The sequence below is a fragment of the Myotis brandtii genome, unplaced genomic scaffold (genome assembly GCF_000412655.1).
Source record: "Myotis brandtii unplaced genomic scaffold, ASM41265v1 scaffold1084, whole genome shotgun sequence".
Classification (NCBI taxonomy): Eukaryota; Metazoa; Chordata; class Mammalia; order Chiroptera; family Vespertilionidae; genus Myotis; species Myotis brandtii.
Genome location: NW_005353690.1, coordinates 514,725 through 535,617, shown reverse-complemented (window position 1 = coordinate 535,617; position 20,893 = coordinate 514,725). Strand labels below are relative to the sequence as shown.

The following is a 20,893-nucleotide window of genomic DNA, read 5'->3' as shown; positions in this document are numbered from 1 at the left end:
ACTCAGCCTTGTCCCCGTGGGCGGGCTGCTGAGTCGGCAGCAGCAGGAGCTGGGCTCCAGCAAAACTGTTAGAGTGGCTGCCCCTCTGAGCCCTTGGAGCAGAAAGGCTGGCTGTTCTGATGGCCAGGCCTCCCCCGGAGGGCTGCTGGCTCATCACCCCCCACCTGCCCCCCATGAACCTCTGCTCTTACCTCTCAAATGTTTATGCTTCACCAGTCCCACCACTGCTCTGGAAATTAAATGTAATATCCCAGGTGGCTGAAACGGAACTGTTCTTACACAAACCCCTCCCCAAATAAAAAATGGGAAATGCCAGCCCACAGTTTATAAAGCCTGCTGGTCAGGTGTCGCCTGCCATTGCTGGTCTGGCTGACATCTGGGAACACATCAAGGCCAGGCTCTCCCACAGCCTGCCCCCTGAGGGTGGTCTCTGTGCACTTTGCTCCCCCAGGTTCCGGGGGTGTCCTCAGCCCAAGGTCATGAAGATGTGCTCCACACTGACATCCCCACCAGGATGCAGGCTCCCACAAGAGAGAGCCAGCCCCCATCAGCCCCAGCCCCCACTCTGACCTACATGACACACCTGCAAGCTGGCTGTGCTGGGTTTATGATGCAGCCATGGCCAGGAATCATGTCCGCCACCCCCACCCCCCGCCCCACCCCAAGGGAATAGAACTGCCTGTTCTGTTATGTGCACTGAACTCTCAACGTTTATTTCACTGACACTATATTCCAAGCTGCTCAGACAATAGCAAAAATAATCCTTCTACAGGGTCTGCTTGATCTTGCCAGCAAGTCAGTGATCCTCTGGCACCTGGTAGGAAATTTGGGGTATGGGAATCTTTGAGTGTCTTAGAGTAAGTTACTTCTCCATTACACTGAGATTGGGCTCAGTAGAGAAAAGAGCTGCAGCACCCCTAATTGCCTTGCTTCTTTATTCTCAATACCGCTTATTCAGCCATTGAGAGGCAAAGCAGGCCAAATGTATGAATTCACCGTTTAAACTGTAAATTCACTTTTCCAGCAAACCGAACTCATTGAGTCATGGTGCAGAATGCAGTCGTCGGAGCAGCCAAAGGAAATGTCCTCAAAGTCCAGTGGTCTGAAGCATGCACCTTCTTGGTTTATTCAGAGGCTGAGTAGACACAATTCCAGGAAGTTTGGGGATCTGCCTTCCTAGACCACTGAAAGCTGGAAGCCGCAGGTGGAGGAGGAGGAAAGCCACTGGAGTCGACCAGGACTCCTGACTGCGGGCGGAAGTGACAAGTGACAGCACAGAGTGGAGGGAAAACCCAGAAGGCTGCAACGGACACAGGAGTTGTGCAGCGACAACACACCTACGCCTTGCAGCATCGTCTCTGGGCGTCCATGGCATTCAGCTCAATACATGAGCAATCAACAACGGAAAGGCCAATGCAGCAAGAAAAAACATTCATTTGTGTTTAATATACTCTTCGCAGAAAGGCAGGGAACGACAAAATATAATTCTTAAAGCTATATAGACGATGGTTAAATTATCTGTTAATTTGACACTTGCTATGTGTTAGGTCTTGAGAGGCAATGTGAGATGCGTGGTGCTTTGCCTGCATCCTCCTTGCAGCGCACATAGCGTTTCACCAACACTGTTTTCCCTTCCAGATATGACCCACTAACTACTGTACACTCATCCACCAGCTCACGCACACCCTGCTCCCCGCCTCTCACCTCCACACTCTCACAGCCCAGACCCACTGCCTGTTCCACAGGGCTGTACCTTTTAAAGAAAGAAATAATTGCTGAAAAGGGCTGCGACACAGTAGGATGGAAGAGTGAGCACAGCCTTCTAGATGTGCAGAGAACGTCTCCCCTTGACCATCTTGAGAAAATGTCTGGAAATACAGGAACAAGAAGGTAGGGATCAAGGCTCCCTCAGATCAGCTAGTGCTGGCTTTATCTGTCTGAATCACACAATGTCCAGCACATTCCAATGGAAATCAAAATAAGACCAGCAGGAGCTCCACATGGCATCACCAATATTTCCCTGGGACAAGACTGAAGTCTGATTATCAGCCAACACAAAACAGGACCTCCTGCCTACAGTCTTAGAAAGCCTTGTAGTCCAAGCAAGGAGGGCACCCTAGGGAGCCAGCTCCAACTCACTGAGGTAAGAAGCCTGAGCAGAGCTGGATGAGGGACTAGTCCTGGATGGACAGGTGCCCCAGCACTGCTGATGGGCCACCATCACCAGGTGCTCCTGAAGCCAGCAAGTCTCTGAAGAATGAGGAGGAAAGCTCGTGTCCCCAGATCACACCATTCTACTCCACCTTAAGCAATTGCAAGGTGCACCACACATCCTACATTTCCTTGCCCCACAATTTGGCTCTTAGCCCCAATAGCAATTGCAATAGGTCCTGCACTTTCCTCCATTTCCCTGAATGGATTCCAGATAGATGTATAAGCCAGAAGGGCGGAAGCAAGAGGAGCAGGCACCTCCCTTACCTCTGTGCACCTTCCCAACCAACCAGGCCTATTATGCTCTTGTCTTAGGCACAAACCCAAGTTAAAGAGAGCACACACACCAGTTAGGATGGCCTAGTGAGGCTGGGGTGGGAAGAGGTGAATGCATACTCTCCCAGTGTGACTGATTCCCACAACAACCGTAGTACAAAGGCAGAGAAGAGACGAGATGATTATTCATAACCTCAACAGCAACATATCTCCTAACTCCAACCTGCACCGCTCACCCACCAGGCCCAAGGTGGCAAAAAGCATGAGATAACATCTGCCCAGCGGGGACAGACTGTCTTCACAGTAACTGAAATGAGTGCACCTTGTTCCTACCTTTTTCAGCTTGCCACTTTTGGTGCCCACGAAGGCCAGGGAGTGGTTCTTGTAGACATATGCAATGACAGAAGTCATGCGGTCCCTGTCCTCCGTGAAGACAGGGATGCCACGGACCATCTCGGACACGCCCAGGGGTGCATTCATATCCAGGCCACAGAAGTTATCATCAATAGTTAAGAGCTGAGAAAAAATAAAAAAATAATAAATAGTTAAGAGCTGAAAATTAAAAAGGAGAAAAATTAGGGAGGAACATCGGGGCAATTTGCAGAGGTATTGAGTCAGGGAACTATAGAGCTAGACGAATCCTTAGATATGGTATAAATCCCTAATTTTTACATGAAACACTCAGTCCAGAGAAACTAGATGACGTGTCAACAGTTATCTAAGTAGGGTTCAGGACCATGGCAAAACAAAACAAAACAAAAAACCCACACGCAAATTCTTAGAGTCTCTCCACCCCACCTGCAATCACTCCAGGCACCATCTCAGTAGCTTAGGTTGCCTTTTGCCACCATCACATCAGAAAGCACTGGGCCAGCACCCATGCGCATGGGCTCCAGACAGCTGGTTCGGGCATCAGGAGGATGTGGTCTCCACTTCTACACACCTGTTGTTAAAGAGTCCCCACAGATACGGACTCACAAGTGTAGAATGGAGAATTAGGAACATCAATACATCAAAGACATGTACAGACCGTAGGTTCAGGAAAGGGGAAATGGGAGGAATGGAAAGTTTGTGAATGAACTCAACAAGCCACTGTAGAGCCTCACACTGACCAATCTCAGACTCCCTGTTTCTTTCAGAGCCCTGGCCTTGTCATCCCTACACCAGCATTTCCCAAAGTATCTTCAGTGGAACCCAAACCCCCAAGATGTTCTATCACAAAAGGGTTCCTTGGGCACATAAAAATTTTGAGAAACAGTACATTCTAACACCACGTCAGGCATTCACAATGATTAGTTACAGGAAAGGTATGAAGTATTTTTAAGAAGAAATATGTTTAATATTCTCTAATCCTTTCCCGAACATTTTATTCCCTAAACCATGTTAGACAGGAACACCTATTAGCATTCCTTAAAGAGAATATTCCCTGGATATTCCATGGCACACACTGACCCAACTCTTGCTCCTGACTTCAGGGCAATTTCAGGACTCAGGGAACCAACAGGAAAGGCTTCAGGCTGGTTTCCTTCCCAGTGTTTCAGCTGCATTCTCCCTGTTTTATTCCAGGCCTCCAGGTCCCCACACAAGAGGGGTCCCAGCTGGGATCAGACTTACTGGAGAGTGTGAGGACTGACTACGGCTGGTGAGGAGGCCCCAGCGCTCCACCAACCAGCTTCGGTTTGGCATAGACTCCCCTGGGCACTAGGAGCCTACGCTGGATTTTCCCCTTTCTTGGGAGAACTGTGTGGTCTTAGAAGAGTTTTTCCATATTCTGTTCTTTTATTTTCCGCTCTATAAAGATAGAAGAAACAACCCCTGCTTTTTGATGAGCTTCCATAAAGCCTATAGAGCACATGCCTGTAAACGTTTTTGGACTTTTCAGAAAAAGGAATAAAATAAAATACAAGGTGTCACTTTTTTAAAGGCCTCAGTCCAGCCAAAGGAGAGGCATCTGGAGAACTGGCGGGCAGGCTCTTGCCAGGAGCTGTGACCGTGGCCAACTCTGAGCTGTTCAGGGCTGCGGGGCCCTCGGCTCCCTCCCAGAAGAAGGGGGACAGGCATTGTCCATCTTGGGGAAGACAATGTGCTGCATCTCAATTCTCTCTCTGCCATCTCCCCTTCTTCTTTTCGTGGTGGCAGGGGGATGGGGGGTGGCAGTCAGACCAGGGAGGGTGAGCCTGGGCCGGCCCGGCAGGCTCTGTGCATTACAGGCGTCCGCCCCATGCCTCGGAACACCTGTGTCTCTCTTGCATGGTCTGGTCCAATAACCCCAGACCAAACACAACCTACCCCCACTCCAAAAAATAACAACAATTATAGGAATCAAAGTTAGGAGCGAGTTTTCAAGGTCTAGTCTGATCTTTCTGGTTCTTCACTGAAATGAGGAAATGGGGAGCAAGAAAGTGGTAGAGAGTGAAAGGGATGGGCAGAAAAGAGGAAGAAAAACCTGGGTTGAGGGAAGACAATGTCCTCTTCCTGTTGGATCATTGCAGTAACCTGCCTGGCATTGCAAGGGCAGCCGAGGGCGTGCTAGGAACCCTCATGGCCTTGTGTGCTCCTGTTCTTGAAGAAGACTCATCCCCAACTTTCTCAACCCTAAACTGGGCAGCAGAGACCTCTGGCATCAGCGAATGTGCCTTGCCCATCATGACCCATCTTCTAAATAGATGAGGCTGGATGACTAGTTGCCCTGCACAGGGGGAAACCGAGTCAGGGAGCAAAGCAGCCCATGTTTCCCAGTCTCCCACCACCCCTGGCACAAACATGGACCTCACTGGCCCAGGATGGCATTTCTGAGTGGTTGGTTACTGAAAACCATTCTTCCCCCTGGCTGGGCAGGACACAATCAAATAAATAAACAACCACCTACAAGGAGACAGTATGCATTTGAGCACCTGCATCATTGAATCATTGGCTGCTCAGAGGCAGGAAGTCAGGGACATGTGAGCGCCTGCTGTGGTGGCACCGGGCACGGCAAGGGGCGGGGAGAGGGATGTTTTGATCAGAAGGAAGTGAGGACAGCTCAGCCAGTCAGCCTAGCAGCCTGGGCTCTGCCGTCTTCAGTTCCTAACACCTCCCTTCCAGGCCCGCCAGGAGCCAGGTCTCAGTCTCCTCACCTATAGCAGACAGTCATCCCCTCCCAATTGCCTACCTCCCGGTGTCATCACCAGGTTCTAAAGACTGCAGCTGGGGCTCCTAATGTGGGGATTGCATTCCAAGGACAATGGTGGCTTTCTCCCAAGGCTCCCCTATGCCAGGCAATAAAAAGGTGATTGGGGCCTTTGACAGGCGCAGCCCAGATCTGCATGGCTGCTGAGGTCCCTCAGCTGTGGCATGAGGTGATCTTACTGTTTCCTCAAAGCTGTGGCAGTGGGGAGGGAGTTTTAGAACTGAAGTAGTGGAAAGCACATAGGTCTCGGGTTCCATAGCAGCTCAGCAGCTTCTCAATTAGCCAGCTTGGCATAGGCCTCTCCTGTTCTCTGATTCTCATTTTCCTTGCCTATAAAATTGCAAGACAGGACTGTTGTGAGGTCTAGGAGAGATAACAGGTGTGAAGGCACCTGATAAACAGGAAAGCATGCCATCAATGCAAGCTGGTATTTCACATTAATTTTTTCAATGGAAATCCTGCCTGGAACAGGGGTCTCATGGCAGCTGGAAATGGTCCTCGTGTGCCTCCTGACTAGAGCACGGCTCTCCATGGACACAACCCGCCAGGTCTGAGCTACAGCTGCAGGAAAATGACAGCACTGGGAGGAGAAGGCAGAGGGTCCCATGGGCCCACAAACTCAAGGAGGCCAAGGTATAGGGAGCAGAGGCCAGGACACGTGGGCCCTAGAAGGGAAGGCTAATTGGAGAAAGCTTCCACAGGTGAGGGCTGGCATGGATTCCTGAGGACCCTGGGCAAGCAGGAGGATAGTGTCTGCCCCAGCCCTGGCTGAGCTCTCCCCTGGGCCCCATTAACAGCAAGATTAGAGCAGCGGCTAGAGGAGCCAGGAAGGGACTCACCTCGGCTATAATCAGGAGCCCAGCCTCGCCTGCAGGCCCACAACGCACCCGTTCCTCCCACCACACCACAAATACCCATGAGTGAGCTGTGGCCACTGTTATAATGACTGTTTATTAGAGAGCAACTTCATTCTTACAAAGGAAAGAAATAGGGTCTGTTTCATGGGAATATATGTGGTACCTACTTGGGCAACCCTGTGAAGAGATATTGAAGTCTTAGGGCCACACCCTCCAGGGCCTCTCTACCCCAATCAGCAGGATACCAAATCTGCTTTCCACAAATATCCTCATGGGATACATGGGTCGTAAATTAAGACTGGTGACCCACTGGATTCCAGGGTCCATGCGCACAAGGACGGTACCATGCTTTATGTATCTTTGTACCCTTAGCTTAGTTGCAAGTTCATAGTAGGTTAAAACATATGTGTTAAATGAATGGATGGATAAATGGATGGATAGATGACTAAATAAAAGCCTGACTTTCACAATGGCTAACACTTTGGAATTAGAACCAAAATGCTTAGGTTTGAATCCCGGTTCTACCACTTAATGCTGTGTGACCTTGGGCAACTTATTTAAGCTCTCCGTGCCTCAGTTTCTCATGGGTAGAATGGGATAGTAATACCAGTATATACTGCTGTGAGGAGTAAATGGTTTAGTACATGTAGGACAATGTCTGGCATTTCATAAGGGCTATGGGAGCATTCACACTTACTACTGTTTGTCATAGACAATTCAAACAACCTTGGCGAGTTGGCGTCTGGGGAAATTCATCACATCTACCTCAGAGAGGTGTTATCAAGATGAAAGGAGCTAATGTTATCAAGATGAAATAGCAAAGGTGGAACTTCCTACAGATCTATCAGATCAATGAGGTTGAAGGGAAGAGCAGAGGAATGGTCTAAGATCCAGAAGATTTAGCACTATTCATTAGAAATGAAAATTCTTGGGCCCCACTCAGACCTACTGGATCAGAAACACTGGGGTGGGGCTCAGAGATCTGCATCCTAACACCCTCCCAAGTGATTCTGCTGCACGCTAACATTGGAGAAGCACTGGTCTGGTTCACCACGGAGGTCTCTTCCTAGCTGAGGTCATGAAGCCCATGCCAAGAAGAGAATGACAGGTGACAAGCATTCCCACTCTGGAGTAGGACCCACTGGACCAGGATGTGGAGAGGCCCATGGCAGCTTCCCCCAGGGCCTCTTTGTGGAGTAGGGGTGGAGGTGGCATGAGGAGCCAGAACTGACACTCCAAATTACAATCTAACAGCTCACCGTGCTTCCCTTGCACACAGCGGCAAAGGTTACTGTGCAATTACGTGTCGCCACATACAAATGACAGAGCAGTTACGGTTACTTTACCAATTACAGGGAAATTGCTCCCACTCTGCAGAGACTGGCACTCTGAAAAGCTCTATCATCTCCACGGAAAGGGGATTTTAAATGCTGTCAGTATCCTTTCTCCGGTAGTTGCCCATGCTCCAGGGTGGAGCTACAAAGCAGCCACCTGAGAACCCCAGAAGTGTCTGGTGGTCTCTGCAAAGACTCTTGGGGAAGGGCGGAAGAAGGGGGCAGACCTGGGGGACCACAGGGACATCTCCTCTGGAGCCCTCTGAATCATCTCCTAACACTATGCCCCCCCCCCAACTCACACATAAAAACCACCATCACCTGACACCATGCCACTGCATCCTGAAGGCCAAAGGTGATGAGGAGGCATGCAGACCTGACCCTGAAATCACGCCTCACCCTAGCTAGCATGGCCTCTGGGCTGGTTCCTGATGGCCCCTTCCCTGCCAAGTGGAGCTGTTTTAGCTCAACCTTGGTTGTCCCACCTTTGCAGAAACCCACGGAGTCCTTATTACGGAAAGGTCAGAAGTAGGCCAGAGCTCAGTGGTCCAAACGCAGGGCTAATGAGTTAGGGGTCACCAGGTCCAGCCCCCTGTGGACCAATTAGCTCAGTTCTGGGACACAGTCTCTTCCACATCCACAGGCTGCCCCTCATACCCCAGGCATCACTATTTACAAATATCCCAAACTAATCCACAGGAGACCAACCGGGTGAGCCAGCGGGTATAGACCACGCAGCTGACTCCTCCAACCGAGAGGCAGCTGCCGGCTGCTCTGGGCCAGCAGCAGCAGTCTCTGAGCCCAGAACAGAAAATTCAACGTTGGACCTGGTCCTCCCATTGCTGATGGGCAGCTCCTGGTCCAGCAGAGAGGAGTCCTTCCATCGGGGAGCAAGCCAGCACTCCTGCCCTCCCTGAAGGCAAAAGTAGCATCCAGTCCCATGCACAGGAGTCCTGAGCACACCATAGCCACCCCCAAAGCTGGAAGGCCAGACCATTAGACAGGGGAAGAAGGCCTCAGAGATTGGCCCAAGCTCATCCACTGTGGGGCCTCCAGTTAGGCCTTTTCCATCAAACTTTTGGTCTATTAGGCTATTGGAACTCCTGTTTCTATTAGGGGTAACTGAGGCACTAAATGAAGTCAACACTATTTACTGTTCCTTTCTCATTAATTTGTTTGAAAACAATTAGGACAGACCTACTAAGCACCAAGCAGTAGGTGAAGACCCAAAAATACAGAGATGAAATATTTTAGTTTCTCCTTTTTCCTAGTCTGGGAGACAGACCTGGGCCAAGATCAGACACACATCAGTAACAGACCCGGTGCTGGGCATACAGAGGGCAGCCCCCCTCTCCACACCCCCCACCCCCGCCTGGGGAGCAGCAGGGCTCTGTGGGTGCACTTCTGAGCTCTCTGCCCGGTATAGTACATGGCCACTCTCTCACACATTGTGTTATTTCCCAGAAGGAAAATGACTCAGGATCTTAACTCAACAGTCCATTTACAGAAGAGGAAATTGAGACCTAGAGACTGAAATGATGCCCCCCTCACCTGCCCGGGAGCTATCAAGTTGTGAGAAAATAGGTACCAGAACCCCAAATTTCCAGTCCAGAAGGAAAAACTGATCTTATGAACGGGATTCCACTGGGGTTGCAAGAGGGTGGCCCCAAAGAAACCTATTCCAGCATCAGGGAAACCCATTCTCAGGATCAGAGACTGCACAGAAGAGTCAGGCCTCTACTTCCTCCCCTGCTGTCCAGGGGGAGGCTTGACCTCCGTGACCTCTGGAAGGAACTAACTCTCCCCTTCGAGGAGGCCCTCGGGGGCAGTCGTGAGAGCTGGCCTTCTTCCCTCCCTTCCTGGGCCCATCTGTCCCAAGGGAAAGTGAGAGATGAAGCTTTGAAAAGAAATACAAGTTAGGAGAAAAAAGAGGAGGGAAGCCCACAAGGCACCTACGAGGCACCTGCTGACCTGGACAAGAGAAGGTCTTTAGATTCTTCATGCTCAGCAGCCTCAATTTCTTCCCATTAATTAATTACACTTCACACACACAGGAGCTGACCATCGCAGACCTCCACTGGAAATGGGAAATCAGTGGGATTTCTCTCTAAACCGAGATACGGATCAGATCAGCGGTGGTAGCTCATGTCTCTACACAGACTCCAGTTGTAAGCTCTGCAGAACAGGGAGATAGTGATCACCCACTTATTGGGGCCATATCTCAAACATGACCGCTGAGCCCTAGGTGTTCATGAATGCAGGAGGCCTGATGCCCACAGATGACCCTCCATGGGAAGAGGTCAGCAGGGAGAGGCCTCAGAGAGGCAGCGACATCTTGGGGAGGAGGCTCTCATCAGAAAGCCTCTTACTTCATAAAACAGTCCCATGAGTGCTAGTTTCTATAGCAAAGAAAGAAATAAAATCAAACTATACGGTCCCCTAATGGCTTTACCGCTCTGCATAAACCTCCCTTTCCCTTTTATGAGCCCCCATCCTCCCCAAAGGTCTGCCCATGGCCCACGCTGATCCCACAGGTTGAACTCTCCTGAGAGCCGGGGCGGTCCTGTGACAGGTGCCGGTTGGCCCTGCACCGGGCTGTGAGCACAGCCACGAACGTGGAACACAGGAATGAGGCCTCCCCCACTTCGTTACCAACACATTATCTCAGGAGGATTCTACATTGCGTCTTTTTCAATGAGATTGTAGGTAAATAAATGTGTACAGAGAAAGAGAGGGGAAGCCAGCAAAGCACAGCCTCAATAGCCCAGACACACACTTCTGGAGGGGCTTCATGAAAAGTGTCTTAGGGACGGAAAACAACCCAACAAATTACACCAACGTTCCCAAGAGCACGTGCCTGGTTTCTAAGCATCACAAATATGGCCGATACCTACATACAGAAGGTCATGGTGCTTTAAGAGCTTCGTGTGTGGGGGGGGGAGAATTCTCTGAGGCAAACAGCCATTGAAGGAATGCATTTAACTATCCATGGAACCATGGAAGTGATTTGCTAAAAGCAACCCTATTTGCATACTCATTTTGGTAATTCTGTGTGTTTTGAAACTGTTTGTGGCTAAGGGTTTTGGGGGGGGGGGGGGGGGGGAATTCTGAGGCAAACAGCCATTGAAGGAATGCATTTAACTATCCATGGAACCATGGAAGTGATTTGCTAAAAGCAACCCTATTTGCATACTCATTTTGGTAATTCTGTGTGTTTTGAAACTGTTTGTGGCCCAATCCCAACAGATACCTAAGTGGCCTTTCACTCATCACAATAACAACCGATCCTTCTAACAGGAAACTAATGCCATAAATTGAGCTGTTTACCCAGGGGAGGGGCATTCACCAAGCGCACTCTCTGCAGGCCTGTCTGTGACCAACAGTGAGCTGAGACAATTTCCTCCCCCACCTTCCCCCGCCCCAGGAGCTGCTGAGCAGAGTGGTCACAAAGCAGCTCCAACTCAGGATCCCAGGGTTGATCCCATGACCTTCTCGTCCTCATCAGCTCAGCTGCTGAGAGCCACATATTCCCCACTCTGACGAGCAGAGTGGGCCAAGACACCATGACCAGTGCAGTAGGCTGGCCAAGCAAGATCATCGGGAACCAACTCCACTAGCCCAGTTCTGCAGATGGCCACCACGCTGGAACTAGTCCAGTGGCCAAGCCTGGACCATGGGCATTACCAGGGAAGGCACTGGGAAGAGCACCAAGTAAAACCCACTTGGGTGCTGCCCTTCTCCTTTGGTACCTGAGCTTCAGTGGTCCCCACTGGCCATCTGTCAAGGGCAAAGAAATCCCACACGGCCCATCAGTCCTACGTTCCCACTCCCCTCCCAGTCTCCAGCAGACAACCTCGGCTGCCACTAGGACTGTAATTGGAGTGGGGCATGCCACGATGATTGAGTTTGTGTGTTTTCTGGCGGGCGCTGGGAAGCACTGGCCCGTTCGCCAGGCTGAATTATGGGGTAGGTCATTCCCTTGTTAGTGCGAATAAATTTTATTAGCCCCACTCTCGTTGCTGAGCGTCTTCCCCTCTTGCTCCTCAGGCCCGTGTGTGAGTCTGGATAATGCTGCCTGCATGTGGGATAAATCAGCCGAACAAATCCCATTATATTTTGGAACACTGACAGAGACACAGTAATGACACCCAGACCAGGGAAAGATGTGGCCGTTCTTCTCTCCCACTGATCCCATTTCTTATGCGTGGACAGCATGTAGGGCCCATCCATTTAGGGGGGAAATGTAAATTGAGCGTCTGAAGGGATAACTCCCTTCATTGTCTTTCTTCCCTCTCCACTAACTTTGTTAATGAAAAGTAGCAAGTGCCCTGTGCCCATGTCTGGTCATTCCCTTCTGTCTTGCAAAAACGAAGGGATGCTAAAGGCAACAGCAGGGAGAGTCTGGCCTGAAATGTGTCCTCTCCTTCAAATGCCTCCTCTTGGCATCCACCACGTGTGCCCGATGGGAAGGGAGGCAAATGGGCACATTCCAGGCCTGAGACACTGAGCATAACATCTGGGTGAGGCACAGAGCATAAATCTCTAAATCAGATACCAGTGGAGAAAAGATGTAAGTATGAAATCACAACAATATTATTAAGTCCCTTTCTATCCCACGCTGTGCTTATTATAACCAAAGGAGAATATACAGGTGGTGCTACGAAGCTGTTTAAGTGTCCTGCAGATAGAAGGTGCTGGGTGTCTATCGTTATTTATGAATGTCTATGTATTTCTCTTTCCATAGGAGTCCCGGCACACTTTATTAAAGGGGATATTATTGTATCACCTCCTTCTTGAAAATGACATGTGTAATTCAAAGCAAAGGGGAAGCTGCTCCCAGCCTAGTGACATCTCAGGGGCTGGGACTGGCTCAGACCCAAGGTCCAACCTCTCAGACCAGGATCCAGGCCAAGACGCCACCCTGTGAGGATGGCTGGAATTGAAGGAAAGGTCCAGAAATGCAATTCTGGACTGTTGCTGATTGAATGAGAGGCTCAACTGCCAATTTGGGGAGAGATCGCACACTGTGTGGGGTGTTTACACGTGCATGTGTGCAAGGGGGAGAGAGATCTCCTGTATTAGCTGCTGCGTGTGATGTGGAGGTGCGAGGGAGACTAAATCACAGACAGAGAGAGCTAGAGGGAGCCTACGAGATGAGAGTGCACAGGGTATGAGTGTAATGAGACAGTGAAACACAGCAGACAGACAGAAAGGAGAGGGAAGACAGACACCATGAGAAACTGAGTCGGTATCCAGACAGACAGAATGTGTGTACACACACGAGTGTTTTGTAGGTGTGCACACTTCCATGTCAGGGTTAATGAAGTAGATGTCTCAGCATTAGGACACAGCACTGCACGGCCCCACATCCTGACCCGTCACTCAGTAAACCCCACACTGAGGTCTCTTGGCAGTTCTCTGTGTTAGCATTCTGCGTATGGGATTCCTGAGTCTTGACACTCTCCCTGATGACCCAATGGGCTCCAGGGTGGTATCATGGGAGGACACATCCAGCCGAGGAGGCCAACCTCAAGCCCTTTCCTCTCATTCGGCCCAAGATACCACCCAGGGTGCAGCCACCATCCTGTACCCCAAGGCACCGTGCATACTTGCCTGGCATGTGACTTTCACTGCAAATCCTGATGGCCAAACAGGGAGGTGAGTGTGCTTTTCACCTAAATACCTAGGACAGAAGCCATCTCCAAGGGAGAGGGGAAAGACTTGATTCTCTAAAGCGTCAGGCTGTGATAAGGTAGCCCCCAAATGCTAAACTGCAAGTCAGGAGTGCAGGGGTCAGTGGGCTGTGAGGGGTAAGTGCTTGGGCTGATGTGAAAGGAGCTTGGTGGCTTGGTGATGTGTGCTCTCACAGGGACCTGAGCATGAAATAGGGCATGCATGTTTAGTGTGCCACAATGTGTGTGTGTGTGTGTGTGTGTGTGTGTGTGTGTGTGTGTGTGTGTGTGTAAATGGAGCAACACATGCGGCCAATGTAGTAGACATAGAAAGGACTGGGGCAGCAGGAGGGGAGTTCCTGGTCTGTGACAGGACTGTGGCTGAGCAGAAAGAGAAACCTTGCTCAGAGCCATAAACAACAGGATACACCCATCTACTCAGAGCTGCCCTTCCTGCTGACAGGGAAAGAAAACACCCCAAGCAGACTCGCAGAGACCAGCACCCGGAGCCTGGGATGACCGCCTGCCCATTCCGGATGCTCACTCTCGTGGAGTTTCAGAATCCCAGGCGCCAGATGAACCTGAGTGACTGACCAGGCTGGGACAGGGGGCCAGCCTGAGTCCAGGGGGATGACCTTGTCCCCTCCCAGGGCCACTGTGCCTGAGAAACAATAAATATAAGCGTCGGAGTGACAGCACCCATGCATGGGGTTCTTCTCCTTCACTACTCCTCACTGTTGGGCATGAACTGGAGCTCGGGGATCAGCATAAAGAGCTCAGCCCCTGTGCCTCTGTGCACCTGGTGGGACTGGCTGGGCTGGCAGGCAACCTCCAAAGTCAGATAGGCATTCGGTCTCACAGTGTTTCCCACAGGTAGAAAGGTGAGAGGCTTTTCTAGTTCTTGCAGTGTGCGGAGTCCCATAGGCACTTAATGCTCTAGTGCCCAGGGTTGCAAATGTCCTGTGATGCCCAGGCAGTGAACTGTCCCACCCGGGGTGCCACCAGCACACCACTGAGAAACACTGGTGGGAAAAGCAGCCGGCTGAGAATTAAGATGAACAGCAGGTTCTCGTCTACCAATTACATGACCGTGAGTGGAGGACGTGGCTTCTCTGTTGCTCCATTTCCTCACCTAGAGAGGAAAGCTGCCCTTTCTACCATCCCAAGCACTGCTGAGAGGACGAAGGAGATGATGAATCCCATTGTAAACATCAAGCACCATGCACACCCCTGCAGTGGGATTATCAGGCTGCCACTCTCTGCTCCCACTTACGGGGCTTGGCAGGTGTGAGGCGAAGATTCTGGATAAGAGTTTCTGCCCCCAAAGACCTACATTTCCGGTTAGAAGGTCACTCTAAGTGCAAGTCTTGAGGGGAAGATTAAGAAGCTGGTTTCTGCATCATCCAGCCTCATCTGCATGACAGTCACTCACTCCCAGGACCACAGTCATTGTTCCCACCACATAGACCATGACAACCTGCGTGGGTGCATCTCAGTCTTGGACTCTTGGGCTCCTGGAGACCAATATCATTTCATGATTCTTGGCATCCACCAGGTATGAGTACATGGCCAAAGGCCTAATAAATGCTTCATCCCCTCATCCATTCACTCATACATTTGGAGACTGAGGCTGGTTTTCTGTGAGGTTATCCCAGAAGGCTGGAAAAAGGTTAAGGAGGAACAGATAGCCATACCTGGGGGACTTTGGGATGCCCAGCCACGTGGCCCATGTGGTAAGCAATTACCTTGGCCCAGCCTGGCTGCCAACTCCAGGTCAGGGGTGTCAGAGCTCCCAAGAAAGCTCTGGGAGCTGTCACCTTGGCCTGTTTGGGGTCCTGGCACATGACAGAACCTACGGGGTAGGTATGGGCTCCTCACCCCAAAGGTCCCCCACAGGACCAAGAAACACGGGACTGCTTCCCCAGCCTCTACACCCAACGCCCACTCAGGGATTTGCTTTGGCAGCAGACATTCAAAGTGACAGTCCCAGGAGGAGGCTGCGCCCTTAACTCTGAGGTGGGCTCAGCCAGCCTTCCTGATTCACCTGCAATAAAAACAGGGAACTCTCTGGGCACCTGCAGAACGAGGCTCCAGCCTCACAGTCCACGGCTTCTCCCCCGCCTGGTCCCCAGGCTGTGGCCCACCACACGGCTCCAAGAACGCCCCATGGCATGGCAGGCCAAGCCACACAGGTATTCTCTCCCAGCTCCACCCATCATCCCTGCACATAATCAAAGGGCAGTGGAGACCTAGTGAGGGGTTGAGGGGCCCCGGGGCTTACACTGCTCCCTGCTCTGAGCTTTGGAGGCATGATTTCAGGGGAAGGAGTGTGGGTCCCAGGAAATGGGAGGGATCAGAAGAGCCTGAAGGACATCCCAGGGTACACATTCTAGCTTAGGGAACTCTAACAACAGGAGCACAGGGGGCGGGAGAAGGGGAAACGAACCACTAATCACACCCCCTTTGCAAGCTCTGAGTTGTGACTATGACAAAGCCCATAGGAGACCCTGACCCTGCAAAACACAAGTCCTAAAAGCCAACCTCCGGGGCCTCAAAGCCCATAGGAGACCCTGACCCTGCAAAACACAAGCCAACCTCCGGGGCCATTCTTCTACTGCTGACCCGCCACCGGAGGAGGCCATCTGAGATGGGTTCCATTTTGCAAGCCTCGAGGGAATCTTGGACTGGGAGACAGAGAAACTCCAGGGTCCACCTGATCCATCCCTGCCTCCAGGCAGGAGGGAAAAGAGGAGGGACCTAACAGCTGCGGGGATGGGTGGAGGAAGGGCTGTGTTTGCCAACAGTGTGCCGACAAGGGTTCCTCAGTGGGACGCTGGGGGGCCTGGCCTGGCTGGTGGCGCGTGAAACATGTGTGGTCTCAGCTGAGGCCAAATGAATTGCAGCTGAGAGCTACAGAGCAAGGTAACCTGAGGATCGGCCGAATCAAAAGAAACTGATACTGCGCGTTAAAAGCCGGCGTGACCTTTCAGACTGGCTGGGGAGACAGCCCGGCCCTGTGCGCAGTTTCTGGCCTCCTCCTTTCTGCTCTCAGCCCTGAACTTGCCTCTCACTTGAAAGGGCTAATTAAAGCCAAAGAAAAATCAAAAGCCTGTTATCTGGCTCCATTACTCCAGTCCTGGCATTAGCCTGTCTTGCAAAGCTGTTTCCCTCTGTTCTCTCCAAGGCCACCATGCGGTGTTGGGACCTGCAGCTCTGCAGACATCCATGATGAACTTGACTTTTTATATTGTGGCAGGGAGCAAGGGTGGGGCACACTCCTGCCCATGGGCAGCCAGGCTGACCCCTGCAGCTGGTTTTACTCCCCAAAAGACAGTTTAAGCAAGTTCTTTACAAACGAACATCTACAGAAAAAATAGCCAAGCCCTCTGACCTCAAAAGAACTAGTTTAGTAAGCACACAGCATAAACGTACCATTTTCTAACCTAGGACACATGTGTGCATGCTCATGAGGGTATTTATTGTATATGTGCACACACGTGTTTGTACATATGTGTCCATATGGATATGTGCAAATGTGGTGCTAAGAGAGGAAAGAGGATTATCCTCAAGGGTCTGCCATTCCCCCGCAAGATGTCTGACCTTGGACAATTCATTCACTTGGTTGGGCTGTGGAATGAAAGTTTAGACTACAGGATCTCTAAGATCCGTGTCCATGCCAACATTCTAATGCATCTCCCAGGAACTATGTTTGAGTGTGTAATAAACTTATACACAGCCCAGCATCTGGACTGTCATTCATTGCCTTCATTTGGGAGCAGTCCATGGCTCCCCAAGTTCATAAGCCTGTTTTACAGACTCTCCTGAGTGGGTTAGCTACTGCCCCAACCCAGAGACTCCCAAGGATATGTCACCTGCTAGGGCTCAGCAGATACAGAAGGGTCCCCTCGATTCTCTGGCCTGGCCATGACTGTCAATTGTTGCTGCCTTCTTTGGCCCATAGAACCTCTCCCATTTCCTTTGTGACACTAGGGGTGTCCTGGATTTCAGGGCCTCCAAGAAGGAATGGCATCTTTTAGTTTCAGCCCAGGCACCTGGAAAACTCAGCACTGGAAAGCAGTCTAAGCCTAAATGTTAGGGCACGAAAGGACAAATTTTGCCGAGTTCTTCCTTTCTCCTCCCTCTCCTCTACCCCACCCCAAATCCCAATGACTAGAGACACATGCTGGGTGAAGTGGGTGTCCGTGCCCTCTGAGATCAGCTTGGCAAGTGGTATGAAGGGGAACTTAACTTTTGAATAAACCCAAATGCATTTCCTAATACAGAATTTCACCGCGGTTTGACTAGACATCAGGATCACTTCCATGCAAACGCACACTTCCACCTGATGGGTGAACTTTCCTTTCCTCATTAAGATTACAGGATAGATTTTCTTCAACTAGGTTCATAACTTTTTAATGGGACCATAAAGAGAAAAATGGAAAGGAGAGTGATAGGGGGCATAGGTGATGTCAATAGCTGAGCCATCCAACTCAGTTGAAGAATGATTTAGAAAAACATTGGACCATTGGAAAGGTGAACAGAAGTCGAGCCACAGAAAGACAGATGCTTTTCATGTTGGGTCACAAGTGGGTGAGGCTGCGTCACCAGTTGCCCCTGTGATCACCCAGCAAGGCAGCAGCCTGAGGTCCGGTCTGTCCCTCAGGCCCTCAGACCCCAGGATGGCCTCCTACACCAACTCTCCCTTCCCCCTTCCTCCAGTTCCCCCAGCACAACTGTCACTCAGAGCTCTTCCTGGGCTGCCCCCTGACTTTGTAGCGAGTCTCTTTTGTGGAGCTGTGGGCACTGAAGACGTTTAACAAATACAGTTTTCTCAGTAAGTCCTGCCTTCCCCTTTATGTTCGCTGGACTCTCACCCTACTCTGCTCTCATTATTCATTTTCTAAAGATGTGCCAGGGGCTGAGACCATAGCGCCCCTGAAATTCCCCATCCATCTCAAATGCAGAATGACTGACACCATTGCTCCCAGTAATGGTTTATTCTCAGCTCCCAGGAAAGTGATTCACTGGCGTGGTTGGTAAGAAAGTGGGCACACACCTTGTCCTACAGTACATGATAACTGGCCTTCAACCATGCCTGCTGCATGTGACATCTAAGTAACATAATCCCGCCTATCCCTAGCACTCCCTCCAATAACCAGTAGAGAAAAGTGCCCTGATAGGAAATCTACATTTTCACTCCAGCTCTGACTTTTAATAAGCTCAGCTGCATAGTCACAGCAGGTTTGAGCTGGTGAGGACCTGAGTCCAGTGAGACCCAGAGATGGGATATACTTGTCCCATCTGCTAAATGGCCTGGATGATTCATACCCCTCAAAGGCCATAGGCTAGGGTCCTCCCTCCACACCGCATCATCCCAGCCCCCAGGCCCTCCCTTGACTCACCGCGCTGCTGCAGGGGATGTCCTTCACCTTGAGCCAGGCCAGGTCCAGCGTGCCCTCGCCCCGGTAGCAGGACTGAAGCCGCTCCTTAATGCGGTCATTGATCTGCTTCAAGATGAAGATGCAGAGGGCTGACTCATCCAGGGATTTCATCTTCCTCTTCTGGCCCTTGGAGAAGACAGTGAAGAGGAGGTCGTCCTCTGGACGGACTTCGAGGGTCTGGGCGAGCACGGCGCCGGCTTTGGACAGGTAGGCAGCCTGAAGCAAGCGGTACTCCACGCCGCTGCGCTCACAGCCGATGGGCACCTCCACGTAGGAGTTGAAGGCGGTGTCCTCCTTGCAGAGCCTCACGAGCTTGGATGTATAAACCTGCTCCTTTGTGGTGGAGCCTGGGGGAGACACCATCTCAGGCTGAAGGGTCAAAAAGTAGACAAAGTTGCCACTGCTGAAGCCATAGACGTAGTAGATGTCGAAATCGGGGATGACGGTGAAGGTGTCCGAAGGGATCTTAATCATCGAGGCCACAAACTCATCGTGGAAGACATACGCGAACATGCCGTCTGCTTCTGAGTTCTTAGTCAACTTCCGGCTGGAGATGGTGGGGAAATACTCTGGCTTCCCGTCCACTGCCGTGGCGATGAAGAGCTTGTCGTCCAGGTTGCTGTAGGAGACGATCACTCCAAAGACAGAGCCGCTCTCGTTGACCCCCGACAGGTAGTGCTCCTTCTTGTGGAACGGCTCCCCCAGCTTGAAGAGGTCCTCCAGCCGCAGGAGCTTGCAGATGCCTTGGTACAGGCTCCCGCACGCAATCAGCCTGTTCTCCTTGTAGTCTATCAGGAGCATCTTGTTGACATTGTTGGTGGTGGTCAGCGGCTCATTGCATGTCTGGACGATGCGGGGTGGGTAACAATTGGGGTTGTCCTCGTCCGGCCCTGTCTGGTGGGTCACCAAGACCTTCAGGTCGCTGGAGAGCTTGTAGATCCGGTTGACGGCCCCCAGGTAAATGTGCCCTGTCCTCCTGTCCACCACCAGGTGGTTGAAGCCCTCCGCTGGCTCCCCGCGAAATGTGACAAAAGACCGCTTCTGGGATGGCGGGGGTGGCTGCCGGGGCAGCAGAGTGGAGGAGCCCATCCCCACCATCAGGAGATGGGACAGCAGGCAAGTCCAGCTCCAGGGCATGGCTCTCATTTCAGACGCGGGTCCTCGTGGCACAGGAGCACTGGCGAAGCGTCCTCCTGGGCGGGCCAGGACTCAGGAGTGGAGGGTCCCTGTGAAGAAAAGGAAAGGTGTGATGCTGGATGACAATGACAGCGACTCAGCTTCATCCCATAGCTTGCCAGGGGGATCCCCAAAGTACTCTGCTCACACCGAAACAGAGAACTGTACTGAGAGAAGCTAGAGGCCATGGGACATGGTTGCCATGGCTGTGGGACAGTCAGACCTGGTGACAACAGCCACAGGAGGGCATTTCAGCAACAATAATAGTAAAAATAATAGTGATGCTAACAATGATAACAGTGATGAAAATGATGAATAGCCATTGACTGCTGAGTGCCTGACTGTACCATAACTGTTGAGCACAGTGGTTCTCAACCTTCCTAATGCCACAACCCTTTAATACAGTTCCTCATGTTGTGCTGACCCCGAACCATAAAATTATTTTCGTTGCTACTTCATAACTGTAATTTTGCTACTGTTATGAATCGTAATGTAAATATCTGATATGCAGGATGTATTTTCATTGTTACAAATTGAACATAATTAAAGCATAGTGATTAATCACAAAAACAATAGGTAATTATATATGTGTTTTCCGATGGTCTTAGGCGACCCCTGTGAAAGGGTCGTTCGACCCCCAAGGGGGGCGCTGGACCCGCTGGTCCAGCACCTTCCAGAGACAAATCTTAATCTTAAATTGCAAGTTAACAAAACTCTCAGTGCTAGGATCTTCCATCTGCCCCTCCAGATCCTCTCC

At 51.1% G+C, this 20,893-nt stretch overlaps 1 protein-coding gene across 3 annotated transcripts in view; it reads right to left on the bottom strand.

The window, feature by feature from the left end:
• The window catches only part of PLXNA4 (plexin A4), a 435,216-nt gene that overhangs the window by 338,203 nt on the left and 76,120 nt on the right, over positions 1 to 20,893 (bottom strand). For all 3 annotated transcript variants that reach the window (XR_001362828.1, XM_014542674.1, XM_005857207.2), the window contains exons 2-3: positions 18,922 to 20,186; positions 2,821 to 3,003 (exon numbers count right to left, since the gene is read on the bottom strand). Coding sequence is in view for 2 of the 3 variants with exons in the window: in XM_014542674.1 (XP_014398160.1) it covers positions 2,821 to 3,003; positions 18,922 to 20,106 (1,368 nt within the window). In the remaining variant the exon portion in view is untranslated. The remainder of the gene's footprint in view (positions 1 to 2,820; positions 3,004 to 18,921; positions 20,187 to 20,893) is intronic.